This window comes from Coenobita brevimanus, chromosome 29 (genome assembly GCF_032717465.1).
Source record: "Coenobita brevimanus isolate Jiangsu-jjx chromosome 29, ASM3271746v2, whole genome shotgun sequence".
Taxonomy (NCBI): Eukaryota; Metazoa; Arthropoda; class Malacostraca; order Decapoda; family Coenobitidae; genus Coenobita; species Coenobita brevimanus.
This window is the reverse complement of record NC_136982.1, coordinates 38837676-38857783: the sequence shown is the minus strand read 5'-3', so window position 1 is coordinate 38857783 and position 20108 is coordinate 38837676. Positions and strand designations below refer to the sequence as shown.

Sequence of the window (20108 nt, the reverse complement as noted above, 5' to 3'; positions counted from 1 at the left end):
CAACCCTAGCCTGACACAGGTTTGGGGGGACCAGTATGTGTACTTGTGTCAGGCATGTTTCTGCAACAAGTGCAGAACCCCTACTTTTGGAAGTAAGCATTACTGTATGCTACTATCCTTATTTACTGCAGTGATGCAGCATGTGTTAGGAGTATAATGTTATTTGGTAGTGAGAATTGGTTAATAAAGGAAGAGGATTTTTGCAGGCCCAAATGTACAGAAATGACAGTGATTAGGTGGATGTGCAGTGCACCCCTGAGTGTGAGGCCTGAGGGGGCTAGGTTTACAATGGAAGAGTTGAGGGATAGGATGGGACTAGAGGGTATTGCTATTTTGATGAGGAGGGGTTTGGGCATGTGGAGAGGATGGGGGATGATAATTAGGTGCAGAAAGTGAGAAGTGTTTATGTTAGGGTTAGGGTTGCGAGAGATATACCGAAAAAGACCAGGGACGAGGTAATTGAGTGTGATCTCAGGGATGAGGGACTGAACAGGGAAGCTGCCAGAGATCAAGCAGCATGGAGAGCTGCCATTAGGTGACCAAGGCCATCGCATGCAAGCATGCTGGGGCCTTCAGAAACAAATGAATGAACAGTTCTGTATTTGTGCATATTTTATTACTACTGTAAGTCATTACTGTATGTATCAGTGTTAACATGTACACAGTAATGAATTTAAGTGTGGGTATTAATTATGGGCTCAGGCTGCCATGTGTAGCATTGACAGTCAGCATAGTTTGCTAGGTGTGGGTGCACATTGTCAGGAACTCGGCCTGACCACCGGCATCAGAGATTGGGCAGAAAGTTTCTCAAAATACTGGAAAAATTTCCTTTATATGGAGCCTTGGTTATGGAACTCAATTTAGTGGAAAATTTGAGAAAATGGGATAGGGGTTGGCTGAATTAGTTTGTTTAATCAAGCATCTTTTGTAGTTGGAAACAGAGAGAAGAGATTTGACCAAATGGAACAAAGCAGATGGAGAAAATAAACATTTGACTGAATTGATCATCATCATCGTCATCATCTAATCCTGTGTTGCCCCATGAGGAGTGTAGAAGCCTGGGGCTAGACAAGTTGGTCCTCATATTTAAGATGAGAGTGACCAGCCTCACTCATCGCTGAGTGGCATTACATGAACAGTAAATCCCATCCACCCCATGGATATAAACTTAAAGACATATTCCGGCTGGAGTGCCTTAATTACCCAGTAAACCACCAGGTGCCATAGTTTAGTTATATGGTTACCACCTAGCGTAGTATATGATTTCCTGGTGTACAGGAAACCATTTGGCTTGTCACTCAGTGTAGAGTCACCTGTGGACAGAAGGGAGAGGAAAGAAAGGAGGAATGAATTAGGAAGGTAAAAGGACATGACATCATACAGTAGTAGACAGAGAACAATACTGTGCCGTGGGAGGAGAGGTTGTTACTGTGTAGGGGAGAAGTGCATGGAGGTTTGCAAGTTGTACTCCTTACAGGATGTAGACTCTGACAGTAGATAGATAGATAAGCTTTTATTTATTAAGAGCATAGAGAGAAATAAAGGATTCTCAGACACAATAACTGCTCACATAAAAGATAAGCCTTGCATTATTTAGGCTAGAGTATTTGTGAAGCCAGGACTTCTGGCATATGTTCTCTTTCTTTATTTTCATGGTGTGTGTCTTTTTAATCTCACAGACCTTTGTATCATGACTTTTTCAGAGTATTGCTCGAGCAGTGGATTCGTGCAAAATATGAGCGGCAGGAATTCATTAATGTTGACAAGCAGACATATTTGGAGAACCACCTTGAAGGAGAGCTGATGAAGAAAGCCCGTGTTGACAATAAATACTACCTTCGCAAGTTTATTCTTTCGGATAACTCACTTAAGTATTATAGTGTGAGTATATAAGTTTCATATTGGAATTAATAATTGTATTTTTGTAATATAATTGTCCTTCCATGAACATGGGGATTGAATACTACCAACAAAGCATCTATCTATCTATCTATTTCCAGATGCCATAATCCCTTATACAGGGTGACCACAAACAAATTGCCTCCACGTCACCGTGTCCCCTGCCATTTCACTGTCCTGCTCCCAGCTCAGACATCCCTCTCTCATATACCTCTCCATTCCATCCCTCCATCTCATCCTTGACCTTCTCCTCCCTCTCTCCCCCTCCACCTCACTCACATACACTCATCTTATCAGTCTCTCACTCTCCATCCTCTCCACATGGGCAAACCACTTCAATGTGTTTCTTGTCAGTCTCTCACTCTCCATCCTCTCCACATGGCCAAACCACTTCAGTGTGTTTCTCCCAGCGCTTCCTGTCACATCCACAACCACACCACAACACGCCTTCACATCCTCATTTGTCAGTCTGTCTCTCCATGTGACACCACAGGCTCCTCTCAAGTAACTCATTTCCACCGTTCTCACTCTTGACTTACGTCCCTCCAAAAAGGTCCAAGCTTCGCTTTCATATGTTAGAGTTGGTATCTCAATATTGTCATGTAATAACTTTTTCACTTCCATGCTCACTTCCCTGTTTCTTACCATTGCCTTCAAGGAGTCAGCAACCTTTCTTCCTTGTTGTACTGATTCAAGCACTTCACCTTCTAAATTTCCATCCTTACTCATCACACTACCCAAGAACTTAAATGTACTCGCATTTTCCATTTCATCATCATCCAACCTCACTGAACATTTACTGACTTCACCTCTCTCGAAGACCATAACTTTACTCTTCCCTACGTTCACCTTTAGAGTCCGTTTCTTACACACTCTCCCAAACTCATCCATCAAGCCTTGCAGCTCACCTTCGTTTTCACTTAACAACACAGTGTCATCTGCAAACAACAGTACAGGGAATTTTCAAACACTGCCCTCTCTCATTAGGGCCACTACAACATCCACTGCCCTACCTTGTATCTCTTTTATAACCCCATCCATATACATATTGAACAACCATGGAGACAAAACACATCCCTGTTTCAACCTAACATTCAGATAAAAAAAACTCACTCAGTTCACTGTCCACATGCACTGAAGCCTTAGCACCCTCAAACATACTCTCCACAGCATTGAACAACTTCCCATATACTCCATGTATTCTTAATACTTTCCACAATCCTTGTCTATCCACCCTGTCATATACTTTCTCCAGATCCATGAAGGCCGCATACAACTTCTTTCCCTTCTCTAGAAACTTTTCCACTCAAGATCTAAGAATGAATATCTGATTTACACAACCTCATCCCTTCCTAAAGTTTCCCTGTTCTTCTCCAACTAATTCCTCTGTCATTTCCCTAACTCTGTCAATAAGTATCCTACTGTATACTTTTCATATTATACTAAGAAGACAATTGCCCCTATGATTACCACACACTTCTTTTTCCCCTTTCCCTTTGTCTAAGGGAATAATTATACCTGACTTCCAATCCTCCGGGACTCTACATTCCTCCCAGACCAATCTACACATCCTCCACATCCATTCTACTACTATCTCACCCCCATGCTTCAGCATTTCACCACACATTCCGTCAATTCCTTGGGCTTTCCCCGTTTTGACTTTCTTCATTGCATCCACAACTTCCATCCTGCTGATTTCTTCCTGTCTTCTCACCTCCCTCCTTCTCCCAGCCATTCCCCAGCCACGTATATTTGCCCTACTTTCATTCTCTGTGTTCAACAATTCCTTAAAGTGTTCTCTCCATCTGCTCACTTTTTCTCCCTTCTCCACTAGTAATCTACCATTTTTATCTTTCACTGCCTTACTAACTTCATTGCCACGCTGTCCGACTCTCTTTACCTCTTTCCAGAACATTTTCTTACATTCCCTCCATTTGATATTCAAATTCCTTCCAAATTCTTCATCCACTCTCTTCTTACTCTCTCTTAATAATCTTTTCACCTCTCTCTTCCTTTCTACATATAACTCTCTCTTCTGCCTCTCAACTTCTTCCATGCCCCTGTTTCTCATCCATTCATTATATGCTTTTTGTTTTGTGCCACAGCCTGTCTCACCTCTTTATTCCACCATGCTGTTCCTTGCACCTCATTTTGTCTTTACCCCACACGCCACCTCACATGCTGCACATATTTCTTCAGTGAATATCTTGCACACACCTTCCACTTCCCCTATCTGCTCCAGTTCACATTTACCCAATCGTTCCTCTACTTCTCTCTTATATTCTGCCTTTTTCGCATCCTCTTGTAACCTTTCCACTCTCCTTGCATATACTGCTTCCTTCCATCCTTCCCTTCTTCTATTTCTCCATTTTACTTGGAGAACGTGTTGGTTAGGCCACATGTTTTCATGTTGAAGAAGGTTTTATATTCTGGGACTCATAAGACATTACAGTACTTGTTTGACTCCAGTTGGGTTACAGGAGCACACAGGCAGAACATTGATGTGCTGGGACAGTGTTAAGGAATGATAGTAAATTCATGCAGTGTACAGTTGCTAAATATTTTATCAATTGATCTATCTGTAGCCCGACACCAAAATCCCGTAGGGGTTGGCTGTTTATCTTTGACAGTAAACTCCCGATTATCCAGCGCAGGATTATCTGGCATGCAACATTATCCGGCATAGCCAGTGACTGAATTAAATGGTATCTGGCAGTGAGCATAAATTGTTTGACATTATCTGGCATAAAAGACCCTTTCTTCTGGCTAAAAGTACATTATTATCCTGCATGAGACAGCTGTTGTCATCAAACATCTAGCCATAATCACAAGAAAAGGAAGTAAAGAAATACACAAAAAGAATGGGGTTATACTGTACTGAAATATTGTAGTGGTGGAGTGTTGAGGGAGGGAGGGTTGACGGTTGGTGGTCCTTGCAGCTCACAGGGTGTTGTGGTGGGTAGGGAGGGGAGATGCAGTCATGCAGTGGTGGGGAGTGGAAGAGTTTTGATTGGCTAAGGCAGGGAAGGGAGAGTATAATACAGATTTTCATTGGCTGGTAGTAGGTACATGAATGTTCTCTCAGTCTCCATGTATTCCTCCGCCACTATGGTGCCGATATACAAATGAGCCTACGTTGCACTCTAAGTCTTCCATCATTTTTTCCATCCATCCATCATCCAATCCTATGTCGTCCCCTGAGGAGTGTAGGAACCAGGGGCTAGGCAAGTTGGTCCTGACGTTTAAGATGAGAGTAACCAGCCTCAATCATCCCTGAGCGACATTACGTGAGTAATAAACACCAACTACCCCTTGGATGCAAACCTGCACGGGCTTAATCTGATTGGAGCGCCTTAATTACCCACTAAACCACCAGGTGCCATAATTTGGTTATGTGGTTACCACCCAGTGTAGTAAATGGTTTCCTGGTGTACGGGAAACATTTGGCTTGTCACTCAGTGTAGAGTCACCCATAGGCAGAAGGAAGAGGAAAGAAAGACAGAAGAGGAAGGATGGAAGAGAGGAAAGGGCAGACACTGAAAGCAGCACTACATTGAGTGAGTGGATGGTGAGTGCCCCCACCTACCACAATCAAGTCTCTTCCAAAACATTATTAATATTAAATGGCAACATTGTGATGGGTTTCTCTCCACACCTGGCTGGCCATCTAATGCTGCTGTGGCTCTCTGACACGTTGCACTGCTGTCCCCCTTCTCTCTCTCTCTCACCGTGGAGTTCTTCACCTTCTTTACCGTTCCTCTCCTTATGCGTGGGCTTCTTCTCTGAAGCGTACATTACTGTGTTTTGAAGTGTACATTACCCTGCTATACAAGTGACTGTTGGATTCTGCTAAGGCACCAATGAAAGTGTTTTTAGAAAGAAAAATTGATTAAAGTGTGTGACTAAACAAGAGGAGTTGAGGAAAATGTTTATTTTACGAAGCAGAATAATCATGCAACAAAGGAATTTTAAACAAAATATAAAATCAATTAGACAACTGTTTCTTCTCAAGTGAAGCTTGTCCTTGTACTACATGATGACAGTTTTGTTGTGTGTGGCAGAGTCATCTGCTAGAATTTTGATCTGCGAAAGTACGGTATGGTTTACACAGTACAATGCAGTACAGTGGAGCATTCTTCATTACAGTAATCACTCCAATATCCGGATCAATAGAGCCATCGGTAGGTTCGGATATTGGTTTTGTCCGGATATTGGGCCCCAGCTTATGGACTTGTACTTACAGACCCTAACACAGAGAAACACCTATACAACTCCCTCCGGACATGCATAGCACCTATTTAACACCCAAATCACACCAATAAGGCACATAAATGACTGAAATAAATGCAATAGACACATAAAATGTGGGTTTAGAAGTATGTTCATACATTAATAAACATTCTGGTACTTATGGACTCTAACCGAACCTAACCTAACCGAACCTAACCGAACTCTGAAAAACACATTCCTACTGCACATGCATGAGGTAAGTTTAGTATGGAAAGAAGTACAGTATGACACTTTCTGGTAAGTATAGTATGGGAAAAAATACAATATGAAACATTCTGGTAAATATAGTATGGAAAATAGTACAACATGAAACATTTTGGCTACTTACAGCAAGTCCCTGGCCACCTCGATGAATAACCGCCTCCTCTCGGACTCTGACAGTAAGAACGATTTCCTGAAGCACTTGCACTACACTCTTCCTGAAGTCTTGCACTGAACTTAGTCACTAACACACAGAAGTCCGTTCTTTTCACAGTGTTCACTTTAGTCCAAATAATGTTCCATTAAATTTAAGTGTTGCACATTAACTTTTCCCAAGTTTTTTTAAGTTTCCAAAGCCAAAACAAAGAAGGTTAGTTACGTTAAATTTCTTTTCTACTTAGTCTTTTCTCCCAACTTGAAAACCTTAACACAACACACCGTTTTTTTCACTGCACAACACTCAAAATTCCCGTGTGGTCTAGTGGAGAAGTTCTTGCTGTTTATTCACTGTCAGAGCCCGAGAGTATCACTGGCAGGTGTCCAAGGGGTGCATCGGTGGGTAGTGGTGATGGCGTACCTACTACAGAAGACTCTGAAGACAGCCGCAAACTCACGTCGAGCGGTGACTCCACTGTAGCTGATGTGCTGGGCTGTGGCTCGGAGCATGAGGGCCTGTCTTGGGGAGGCAACGGAGTGGAACCAGGGCTTGGCACAGCGGGGGTCACGGGCCTGAAAAAACTGTCAATCGTTGACTGACGCAAGGACCGACGATTCTGGCGATTGATGATGCGCTGCCGGAAAGCACGCACTTCCTCCACGAGTCCCAAGGGCCCCATCTCCCTGTCGCAGTCCGGGTGTTCCAGGTAGTCTAGGACGAACTCTAGATGTTCCCGGAGTGCGCTCAGCTTGGGGATGGCTGGAGTAGTGTCCTGCTGGGCGGAGTCTGCATCATCATCGCCTTCGTCGTCGGAATCTTCAAGTTCGGGACTGACACCAGCAACCGAAGACGCGATCTCGATATCAGACAACGTCTGATACCCAGGATCGCCCTCGTCGTCGTCCAACCACTCACGAACATCGTCCACATCAACATCGTCGCCGTGCGTACGTAGCCGTGCATGGAAGTCATCCACGTCAAACCCTAGGAAATCGTACTCCACATCTGTTCCGAGAAGCAGACGAGACCAACCATTTTCAAGAGTTTTCACAGGGACTTCCTTCCATGCACTAGCCCAGTTGTACAGCGCAGACTTGATGTTGTAGCGGCGAAGGTTTTCCAAAGTCCGCTTGCCTCGAGTGTCACGTCCTTCCCTGCGCTCGTCCTCGTCCTCGAGAACCACCATCACCTCGTCCAGGAACTTCCGACAGTACAGGCGCTTTGTTGCCACGATCACTCCTTGGTCCATTGGTTGAATGAGAGCAGTCGTATTAGGTGGCAGAAACATGCACCTAATACGGCCATTCTCAGCAACCAAGTCCTTGTCGCACGGGTGGGCAGGTGCATTGTCGAGGAGAAGGAGAGCCTTTACCTGGTCGCGAGGAATTCCCAGTGTCTTCGTCTGGTAATGTATGACCTCCTTGACGAAGTGATGGTGAAACCAGTCTTTGAAAATCACAGCTGTGAACCATGCTTTCAAAGAATGGTACCATACGACAGGAAGGACATCCATCACCCCACGAAGGCACCGAGGCTGCTTTGCACGGCCAACAATAACGGGCTTAAGCCGGTGCATGCCGTTAGCATTGGCACAACACAAAGCAGATATCCGTTCCTTAGAAAGCTTGCGGCCAGGTACACGCTTCTCCGTCTCATCGGCGAGAGTGTTCGTTGGCACCGAGCGATAGAATAGGCCAGTTTCGTCAGCGTTATAGACTTGACCGAGAGTGAGGCCCTCCCTGTCGATCAAGCCTTTCACCTTGTGCCGAAACTCGTCCACTCCATCCTCGTTAGCGTCCAATGCTTCGCCATGTGCTTTACGGTTAGTAAGGCCATGTCGCAACTTGAACGCGAAGAGCCAACCCTCGGATGCCTTGAAGTCTAGGGCGTCGTGAAGCCTTGCAAACTTAGCAGCAGCCTTCAGCTCCGTTCCACGTACCATCACACCAGCTGCACGTTGCTGTCGATACCAAATCAACGTGGAGCGGTCGATCTCTGCATACTTGGGAGTAAACATAACCTTCCTCTCCACGTTGCGTTTGCTTCTCGACGAGAAGTCAGCCGTGTACTGCATGAGCTTGTCTCGGGAACGCTTGATATCAAACAAAGTCGACCGGGCCAGGTTGAACTCGCAGAGAATGCGAGAGGAAGACCAACCCGCATCAGCCTTCTCCAATATCTCCCGTTTCTTCTCCAGAGTCAACACCACTCTCTTCCTTTTCTCAGGAGGCGGGGCCATCATCACACACACTAAGAGTAGGGCAGAGAGCAGCAGGAGGCCTTGCAGCAAGTACGGCACCACCACAAAAGCGAGCACGTGGGCAGCCATGACGAAGAGCGTAGGTCTTGTCGCGGTGAGAGACAGGCGGGAAGTGGGGAGGATGCAGCGGCGCTCTATCGGACGTCGGAGGAATGACGAACCAAAACAATGCTCTCACGCGGCGAGCGCGGCAAGTTCAAATTACGGACGGCAAAAAATCGATTTTTTTTCCAATTTTTTTGGATTTTCGGACCATTTTGGGAATGTTTGATCCCAGGACGATAAGGTTCGGTTAGTGGGGATGTTCGGTTATTGGGCGTCCGGATATTAGAGGGATTACTGTATATTGATTTTTTCTGTTTTTTTTTTTTATGTTTTGATTGTTTATTTTGGGCATTATTGTACACTATTCTCCATTAATGTCTTTACATCACCACCGTCATCGTCATCACCACCATCAACACGAAATATGTTTCTGTACAGAAAATTACAGTGTACTTCACGGTACATTACAGTACAGCATTTCAGTATTAGGAACATATTTTAGCCTTTGACGATTTATGGTGTTTACAATGCATGTGTTTATACAGTGCAGTACTGCTGGGTGAAAGAAAATGGGTCTTGTGGCTGGGGGGACTTTGATATTATCCCCTTCGTCAACGTGAAATTGTTTCTGTACATAAAATTGCAATGTACTTAACAGTACATTACAGTACAGTAATTTATTATTAGGAAATCTGTTAGCTGTTTTTGACATTTTAAGGTGTTTTGTAGGGGCTAGACAGTGGATGAGTGTTATAGGGTTGGGGGGTTAGGGGCCCCTCAGAGAGACTTTTGCATAATCCTGCATTTTGACTGTATTTGACAGGCCTTTGGCTCTATTACGCCGGATAATCAGAAGTTTACTGTATTGTGGTTGTTTTATGGGAAGGGGCTCTAACCCTCAGCCAACCCACTCGTTGACACAAAGGGAATATTTAAAACTGCAAGAAGTGTACTGTAAGTGTGTATTAAGTCATCTCAAAATACACTTTAAAAACTAGTACTGGTAGATTCTAATGTGATGGCATTTGGGGACACTTCAGAGGGTATGTACTGTGCATATGTTATTAAGCCATCTCAGAGTACACTTTAAACAAGTATTGTACTAGTAGATTCAAATGTGATGATGTTTGGAGGCACTTCAGAGGGTTTTTAGGCCATGTAATACCTGATAAGGTAGTTAACTTATGGCTTCAGGGTCCCTTTTGGGACATAAAATATTCTCAGGTCTCAGGGGCTTCTGTTCACTTACCACATGAAGAGAGGACTGACTGTACCAAATATTTGTCTAAATATAGCCACATTAGTAGGGAGGAGGCTGTAGCACCAGCTGATCAGGGTGGTACTTGCAAGGGGAATGGGAATGCTGGTGATAGAGAGAGCCGGAGCCCCTGTTTCACTATGGTGGTACCACTCTAAACTGGCGTTTTGGGTGGGGCACAAACCTCTGTACAGTGATGCCATGTGTTCCATACCCTCGATGTAAAAGTCTCTGATATATGTAAAAGGCATCACATTAAGATAAACACATATGAATACAATGGTAATGTGTGTATTATAATGTACGAAAGAACAGTAAACTTATTATGCGTAAAATATTTATACGGCAATACAGAAACGTGGGATAAATATTTTACAGTGTTGCTAAAAAAAAAGTAGTCAGAGAGGAAAAGTTTGAATGTAATGGAGATGAGATGTCTGAGGAGTATGTGTGGAGTGACGCGTATGGATCGAGTGCGAAATGATGAAGTGCGAAGGAGAACTGGAGTTGTTCGGGAGATGGCTGGTAGAGTTGAGCAGAGGGTGTTGCAATGGTTTGGGCATATGGAGAGAATGGATAATGAGCGATTGGTGAAAAAGATAACTAGATCTGATGTGAGAGGTGTAAGACTGAGAGGAAGACCACGAATAGGATGGATGGACAGTGTGAAGAGAGCGCTGGATGCGAGACGGATGTCTGTTGAGCAAGGAAGAGTGGCTGTGCGTGACAGAAATAAATGGAGAGAAATTGTGAATGAATAAGTGATGACGCAGCCCTGAGGGGATATTCTCCCGCATTTGGTCTGATCAGCTAGTCAGGTCAGGTGCGGGTAAGGGGATGGGTCTGTTATGATGTGGCAGGGGTAAACCAGTTCTGCTGTCGGGCCCTGCTGTGGATGTCACTGCTTGCATTGCGCAGTTGACCCTTGTGCGGTGTGATGCGGTGAGGATCTGTCCGTTCTCCCCTTTGGGGCTCAGATGCGAATGAATGTGTTTGAATGGATGAGTAAATGGAGAGTGAGTCGTCCTGTCTCGGCTACCTCCCTTTCCTTGGGGGAAGCAGCCTAGGTATATAGATAGATAGATAGACTTTTATTGGCTGTTACCGTATTTCTGGGGTTGGTAATAATGTCACAATTATGATTATAAGATAATGTGCAGGAATATAAGTAAAAATATGCCATTTTCTTAGTAAAAAAAAATAATACATTAAACCCTCGTGCGTGGCAACACTCACATACACCCAGTTCGACCTGGGGGCCTGTTTGGGGACACCTCTTAAAAAAAAAAAAAAAAAAAAAAAAAAAAAAATGCTCCAAGACTTTTACCTCCTGGGTGGTGTGGAAATAGTCAGATTTACAATATGTACATTATAATGTAAAAGAAAAGAACCAACATGTATCCTAAAATACCACAGACGAGAGAGAGAGAAAGAGAGGGGAGAGGGGGAAGGCAGACCAGGGACAGTGTTGAGTGCAACTGAGTGAGAGATGGAGGAAGGGAGGGAAGGAAGGAGAGAGAGAGTGATTGAATGATAACAAATCATGGCGCCACAACAGCGAGGTCGTCTGGCGCCATATGTAAAACAATAATATTTTTTAATATAATTAGATATAATAAACACAAAAAGAAATGAAAGCACAAGTTTATAAGTCACTCATAAAAGAAACAAAATTCTCAAGGGTGATGCACATCTCCCCCCAGGAGAGAGAGAGAGAGAGAGAGAGAGAGAGAGAAGGCAGGCCAGGGGCAGTGTTTAGTGCGTTGTCAAGCTGAGGGAAAGATGAAGGGAGGGAAGGAAGGAAGGCGAGAATGATTGAATGAAAAATCAAGGCGCCGCAACACCGAGGTCATCTGGCGCCATATGTAAAACAATAATATAATAAAAAACAAAATAAAGAAATGAAAGCACAAGTTTATAAGACATAAAAGAAACAAAGTTCCCTAGGGTGACGCACATCTCCGCCCAGGAGAGAGAGAGAGAGCGAGAGAGGCATCGTGGGAATGGAATACGTGGCAACACTGTACAGAGGCTCATGCCTCACCCAAACCGCCAGTTTAGAGTGGTACCACCATAACTGCCTAACCATCCCCTATTGCTGACCTTTTCAGTGTGACACTAACATGGAGAGTAGACCATCTTATACACTACACCACATGTGCTTTACATATCACACAACTTACCCCACTACGTCACAGGGTTTGATGCCAGCAAGGACGTGGCCAGAAAACTTTTGCCCCCGCTACCTGGTGGCGACCTTTCGAGGGAAGGCATGACAAGGGCTCTGCCAACATAGATTGTGGTGTCTGAGTGAGATAGGGCTTGCTAGAGGGTACATGGCATTGCGGTTCCCGGGCCGCCACTTCCGCCCAATAGAAAGGGGCCCGAACCTGGGAGCAACGTCCCAGAAGGCTGTCCTATCAATGGGTGCATAATGGCGGGACAGTTATGGCACCAAGGCCCGTCTGGAGGGTGTCCCTGTAGCTATGCAGGCAGGGTGCCTTGAAGCCACTACCACAGCCAATGGTCAAGGCTGATGGGCTTGGGGTCCCAGTCCATTTCCTGGACCTGGGACTGTGCAGGGGGTGGGGCCTGTGGCGTCTCTCTCCTTTATTATTTTTACTGATTATGATGAAGTTGAATGAAATTCAAAGCAAGCCGGAGGACACTAAATCACCTAGGGGGATCAGATTGGTGTCGTGGAATGTGGGAAGTTTGAGGGGTAGAGCAGGGGAAGTGGTTGAGATACTGAGTAGGAGGCGGGTAGATGTGGGATGTGTGCAAGAACTCCGGTATAGGGGTGGATCAGCCAGAATGATTGCTGGGAGGGATTTTAATTATAAGTTGTTCTAGCAGAGTAGGACAGAGAGAGATGATGGTGTGGGTGTGTTGGTTGGGAAGAAATGGGTGGAATATGTCATGAATGTTATGAGGGTAGGTGATAGGATAATAGTAGTGAAAATTTTGGTCAGTGGGAAAATGGTTGCATTTATATCGGCATATGCTTCACAGGCAGGCTCGGATGAGGTAGAGAATGATGGATTTTGGGATGACTTAATACGATTAGTAAGTTGTATGGGGGATGATGAGTTTGTAGTTGTGGGAGGGGGCTTAAAAAGTCATGAAGGTGAAGGAGCTCAAGGATATCAAGGAATACATGGGGGATGTGCATTTGGTACAAGAAATGAGGAAGAGGAAAGGATACTTGAGTTTGGAGAGGCAGTGAACTTGATTGTGTGCAACACACATTTTAGGAAGAGAGAGAGAGAGTGGGTTGATTACATGTGAGTCTGGGGAAATAGCAGCCAGATAGACTCTTTCCTGATCAGGAGGGCTGATAGGAGGTTAATGAGAGATGTTAAGTTATAGAGAGGGAGGAGTGTGTGCAGGAACACAAATTATTGATATGTGACATGGTGCTTAAGGAGTGGGTGATGAAAAAGAGGACCTGTGCACTTAGGAGGAAAATATGGAAGCTGAATAACCAAGCAATAAAGGATGCCTTCTTTAGTGAGATGAGGAGAGAGGTGGCTGAACAGGGATATGTTGACAGAAGTGTTAATGAACAGTACTGAGCCTCAAGAGCAACCTTTTGAGAGTTACTGATTCAGTATGTGGATGGAAAAGAGGCCCACCAAGACATAAATTAACTTGGTGGTAAGGTGAGGGTGTAGAAGCTGCAGTTAAGGGGGAAAGAAGGCATTTCTAAGAGTGGAAGAAGGATGGTAACAGAGAGGAATACTAGTGCCAACCATAGGGCTAGAAAAGAGGTTTACAAGGCAAAGTTTGAGTCACAGAGACTTTTACTTGAAAACCTAAATCATGTCAAGAGGAAGAATGTGATATTTATTAGTGACAAATCAGATGAAGAAGGGGAATAGGGACATCAAAGGTGAACAGTGTATGAAGAATGATGAAAGAATGGTAGTGGTGAACACTGGGGATATTAAAGACGCATGGAGAGAGCATTACAACTTGTTGTTGGATGAGAAGTTTGACCGGTACAGGGAAGGTTTGGGGCCTGCAGATCCAGAGTTAGGCCCTTGGCCTTTGATTGACGCTGCTACTGTGAGTGGGGCAATAGGCAGGATGCAAGTGGTGAAGGCAGCAGGTGTGTCTAAGTTGACTGCTGAAATGTTGTAGGCAGGATGCAAGTGGTGAAGGCAGCAGGTGTGTCTAAGTTGACTGCTGAAATGTTGAAAGCCTCAGGGGATATAGGAGTGAGGTTAGTCACTGAACTGGTAAATATAATTATATATGAGTGTGTTGTCCCAGATGGTTGGCTGAAGGGTGAATTGTAAATGTGTACAGGGGGAAGGGTGATGCCTTGGGAAGAGGAAATTATAGAGGCATATTTTAGACCAGATAATGAAGGTAATGGAGAGTGTTCTAGTAGGTATGAATGGAGGAAGGGTGAATATTGATGAGATGCAATTTGGGTTTATGCCAGTCAAAGGGACCACTGATGCTATATTCATTGTTCAGCAGCTTCAGGAAATATAGGAAAGAAGAGGGAACTGTACTTTGTTTGTGTTGATCTGGACAAGGCCTTTGGCAGAGTCCCCAGAGAGGTGGTGAAGTGGACAATGAGAAAGCATGGGACTGAGGAGTGGCTGGTTAGGATGGTTATGGCCATGAATATGGGTGCTCACACTCAAGTTAGGGTGAATGGAGGTTTGAGTGATGAGTTTTCTGTGAAATGTTGTTGTGCACCAGGGGTCAGTTTTGAACCCATTGTTGTTTATCATGGTACCTGAAGCCCTCTCACATGACTTCAGAAATGGACTCCCATGGGAGATGTTGTATTCTGATGACTTGGTGTTGATTGCAGAAAATGAATGGGAGGCTGAGGAAAGATTCAGGAAGTGTAGCGATGGTATTCGACACAAGAGCTTAAGAGTAAATGAAAAATACAACTAAAGTGATGGTATCTTGGGCTGGGGATGGTACTGTCAAAGAAGAGGGAGAGTGGCCATATACGATTTGCCATAAGTGCGTGGGAAGTAATTCCATCTTCTGCAGTCTGTGATAAGTGGGTGCATAAGAGATGTAGTGGTATTAGAGATAGACTGCGAAATAATGCTGATTTCATGTTTGCGATGTGTTGAGGAGAGCATGTGGAGATTGTCAGGTGTGAAAGGATTGAACTTGCTGGTGAGTTCTTTGAGTGTGTAGAATAGTTTTGTTATTTGGGAGACGTGTTATGTGCTGGAGGTGGGGCAGGAACTAGCTCTGTGGCTAGAGTTAGGAGTGGTTGGAAGAAGTTCAGGGAGCTGTTGCCTCTCTTGGCATTGAAAGGGCTCTTCCTCCATGCTAAGGGATCTTTGTATGCAGCATGCATTAGGAGCATAATGCTGGATGGTAGTGAGACCTGGGTCAGTAAAGGAAGAGGATATTCGTTGGCTCAAATGTACAGAAATAACAATGATTAGGTGGATGTGCAGTGCATCCCTGAGTGTGGTGCCTGGGGGAGGGACTAGGTTTACAGTGAAAGAGTTGAGAGGTAGGATGGGACTGGAGTGTATTGGTGTGGTGATGAGAAGAGGTAGATTTTAGATGGTTTGGACATGTGGATAGGATGTGGGAAGTGATGTGGCAGGAAGTGAGAAGTGTTAATGTTAGGATTAGGGTTACAAGAGGTGGACCGAAAAAGACTTGGGACGAGGTCATTGAGTGTGACCTCAAGGATAAGGCACTGAATAGGGAAGCAACATTCAGAGCCTGCATTAGGTGACCAAGGCCAACGCATGCAAGTAAGTTGGAGCCATAAACATTAGAATTGCTGTAACCAGTTCAATTTACCAAACTGATATGTCTCCAATTTTGGCCCCCTCCCCCCCCTTTTTCTCCCCTCTCATATACCAAACTTGTACCGATTTTTACTGTTGATATTGGTATATCGGATACAGATGGAGGAAACATTAATTTGCCTTTTATTCAGGATTTTGTTCATTGTTTACCATGATTCTGTGTGAAGGAGTATTGTTGCTTTGATACTTTTGTGCAGTTACATAAAGAACAGTCTTCTCGGAAACCATTAAAAAGGTTCAGAATAATAACTTGGTGAATGTGAATAGGAGAGCAATGAAGAAGAAGAGGGAAAAGGAACAAATAACCCTCAAGGTTGAAAGGAGTGAATTGAGAGTGAGGTATACTGGGCTTGCAGTACAGGCAATGTGTAAGTATGGTGGCTTTGTAGGCTTATATATGTAAATGCTGTACACATATGCAGTTGACAGGCGCAAATTGCGTGCAACCATTAGTTCTTACGTTGTCAGTTAAGTCATAATATTTACAGTCACTTATATCACAGTAGTCTGAATAAAGAAATGATGAACTGCATCATGATATATACATATATATGTACACAGTATATATTATATATATATATATATATATATATATATATAATATTTTTATGTGTCCGACTCTGGGCATAGGCTTCACAGCCTGCTCACAAGGCCCAGTAGTCCTCATACATACCACACACCTCTACATATATGAAAGAAGGCAGTAGATGGAGGCAGTAAGGGGACAGTAACTGAATAAGGAGATGAACTGCATTTGACTACTCTGTTCAGGCTGTGCTTCCACAGAAAAGCAATTCTTTATTTGATAGAAAAACATTATGTATAGATCTTGCCTATAGTTCTTCATTACTACACTATACTGTACAAGGTTTGCAACTTTGCATTCATGTCTAAAGGAACGCTGGTAAAGTGAAGAGACTGTGAACACCTTCGACAGGCGATCATGTGTACAGTAAGCTACTGCTGCACTGCTTTTGTTCTTTGAGTGTAAATTCAAAGCAGATATTTAGCATGGTAGGAGACACTGTGACCAAAAAGCCTTGCTCACTTAAGAACTTTAAACACTTAGCTTTTCAAGATGAACATAGACAGTCTTACTGAATATTGTCTTAACCCTGTCATGTTTCTGGGCCGGGCAGATTATGTCTGTGCTAGAGTCAGCCGCTCTCGTGCTGACCCACATCTTCGTTCCATGATATTTTTCTTTGAATGCTCTGTGTAAATACACTTTTCATGATAGAATGTTGGTTTTGGTGTCATGATGTCAGGATTTTTAAAATATCTTAATACAATATATATATACTGTAATAGCTAGTAGCACACATATGTAATCTAGAGGTTAAGTCAAAGTCATGGCTAGGGCCTGGAGGAAGTGACATTCGCACTCTCTCTTAACAGGAATGCCACAGACATCACCTCGTTACACCTGATAGGAAAATCCCCAAGAATCGAGAAAATTTTACTCAACCATTCAATACTTGTGACACAAGCTGTCGTATATGAGAGAGAAGGAATTGGGAGACAGGAGAGCTAGCAAGAAGTGGGTCTAGACTCTAGAGAGAGAAGCACGGTGGGAAAAAAGAGGGAGGCTCATGAAGTTAGCAAGCATAAAACGCGCTCACCTCCATACATTATTGTGAGACATCCATCCATCCATCCATCATCCAATCCTACATTGCCCCATGAGGAGCGTAGGAGCCTGGGGCTAAGCAGTTGGTCCTGACATTTAAGATGAGAGTGACCAACCTCACTCATCCCTGAGTGGCATTACATGAGCAATCAACCCCAACCATCCCTTGGATATAAACCTTCACCGGCTCAATCCGATTGGAGCGCAATAATTACTCACTAAACCACCAGGCGCCAAAATTTGGTTATATGGTTACCATCCAGCTTAGTAAATGGTTTCTTAGTGTACAGGAAACCATTTGGCTTGTCACTCAGTGTAGAGTCATCCACAGGCAGAAGGAAGAGGAAAGAATGAAGGAAAGAAAGACAAAAGAGGGAGTGTAAAGTTACCTGTACCCAGAAGGACAAGGAAAGAATGAAGTAAAGGAAGACAGAAGAGGATGGAAGGAAAGAAGGATGGAGGAGAGGAAAGGGCAGACACCTGACAGCAGCACTATACTTAGTGTAAATTTTGAGATATCCCCTTTGAAGACATAAACTACAAACTACAAACCCTAGTACTAATTTTTATCTTTCTCCTGTCATTGATTACAAGTAAACTAAGGTTATCTCCTACAAATCTACTCACTGTCTACTACAGCTTGGCTATGACTACAATATAATAAATTACAAGTTTGATAATTTTAAAGCTTAATAGTTATACTTTATTGTAGTGTGTTCAGAAAAGGAAATCATCATCATCATCGTCATTATCATCATCATCATCCAATTCTGTGTTGCCTCATGAGGAACATAGGAGCTTGGAGCTAGGCAAGTTAGTCCTGACATTTAAGATGAGAGTGACTAGCCTCACTCATCCCCGAGTGGCAACACGTGAACAATAAACCCCAACCACCCTTTGGATATAAACCTTTACCAGCCCAATCTGACTGGAGCGCCTTAATTACCTACTAAACCACCAGGCGCCAAAATTTGTTTACCGTATATGGTTACCACCCGGCGTAGTAAATGGTTTCCTGTGTACAGGGAATCATTTGGCTTGTCACTCAGTGTAGAGTCACCCACAGGCAGAAAGGAGAGGAAAGAATGAAGAAAAGAAAAACAGAAGAGGAGTGTAAAGTCACCTGTAGGCGGAAGGGCGAGGAAAGAATGAAGGAAAACAAAGAAAATAAAAAGTCTAAATGATGTGTTGAAGTAAGGCAAAAACCAAAAATATTATACCGTGCTGTAGGGAAATATTCCTGGAAAAAAAAAAAAACTAATAAAGATATTGTAAATAAATCAGGTTTAAATCATGCAAAATTACAGTAAATTACCTTTACAATGCTATATTGATTATGGTTGTTTCTGCATTTTATTGTGCAGTAAAGTGAAAGGAAGAAGATGCACAGTTTTTTATGATTCTTGGCTGCATATTCGTTTCATGATCTTTTTCTCTAATTGGTCAGTGTAAATACGCTTTTTATGATAGGATGCTACTTGTGTTATTTTGAAGTTGAATAGTTGTACTTTATCATAGTATGTTCAAAAAAGGAAAACAAAGAAAATAAAAAATGAAAATGGTGAGTAGAAGTTAGGTGAAAACCTAAACTATTATACCTTGCTGTAGAAAAAAATTTAGCAAAGAGAACATGGGAGTGGTAAACATAATTGGTTTTGGGGGTGTGCAGAGAAGGAATGGAGTGCCAGGAGACGTGACACTCGTACAGGTGAAGAATGCTGTGAAGTGTCTGAAAAATGGGAAAGCAGCTGGGGTTGATGAGGTGTATGCAGAGATGCTTAAGTGTAGTGGAGAGAATGGAATGAAGTGCTTGTTGGAGATATGTAAGAAGGCATGGATGAGTGAAACTGTGCCTGCAGAATGGAACAAAGCTGTGATTGTACCCTTGTACAAAAATAAAGGTGAGCGAAGTGAGTGCAAGAATTATCGTGGCATAAGCTTACTGAGTGTGGTAGGGAAGGTATATGGAAGAATTATTATAGTGAAAATAAGAGAGATATCAGAAGTCCTAGTGAGTGATGAACAGGGTGGCTTTAGGAGTGGCAGAGGATGTGTGGACCAAGTATTGCAGTTAGACAGATGGTAGAAAAGGCTTGTGAGAAGGACCATAAGGTGTTTATGACATTCATGGATCTGGAAAAAGCATATGACAAAATGGACAGAGAGGGATTGTGGAAAGTTTTGCGCATGTACGGTGTAGAGGGTAAGCTGCTAGGTGCCTTCAAGAGTTTTTATGATGGTAGTGAAGCATGTGTAAGGGTTAATGGGCATATAAGTGAATGGTTCACGATCAGGTTGGGCGTGTGACAAGGTTGTGTGATGTCCCTGTGGTTGTTCAGTATATATATATGGATGGGGTGACGAGAGAAGTGAAAACATGAGTAATGGAGAGAGGGATGGCATTGGTAATGAATGGTGATGGATGGAATATCTCAAATTTGTTGTATGCTGATGATGCAGTACTGCTTGCAAGTACTGGACAAGAACTTGGTAGGCTAGTGCAGAGTTTTGCTGATGTCTGTGAGTGTTTGCTTGAGAGTAAATGTACAAAAGAGTAA

At 43.5% G+C, this 20108-nt stretch overlaps 1 protein-coding gene across 1 annotated transcript in view; it reads left to right on the top strand.

Annotated features, from left to right (window-relative positions):
- The window catches only part of LOC145394938 (arf-GAP with dual PH domain-containing protein 1-like), a 97821-nt gene that overhangs the window by 34848 nt on the left and 42865 nt on the right, over positions 1 to 20108 (top strand). The window contains exons 4-5 of the mRNA XM_080268688.1: positions 1704 to 1881; positions 4316 to 4318. Coding sequence (XP_080124814.1) covers positions 1704 to 1881; positions 4316 to 4318 — 181 coding nt within the window. The remainder of the gene's footprint in view (positions 1 to 1703; positions 1882 to 4315; positions 4319 to 20108) is intronic.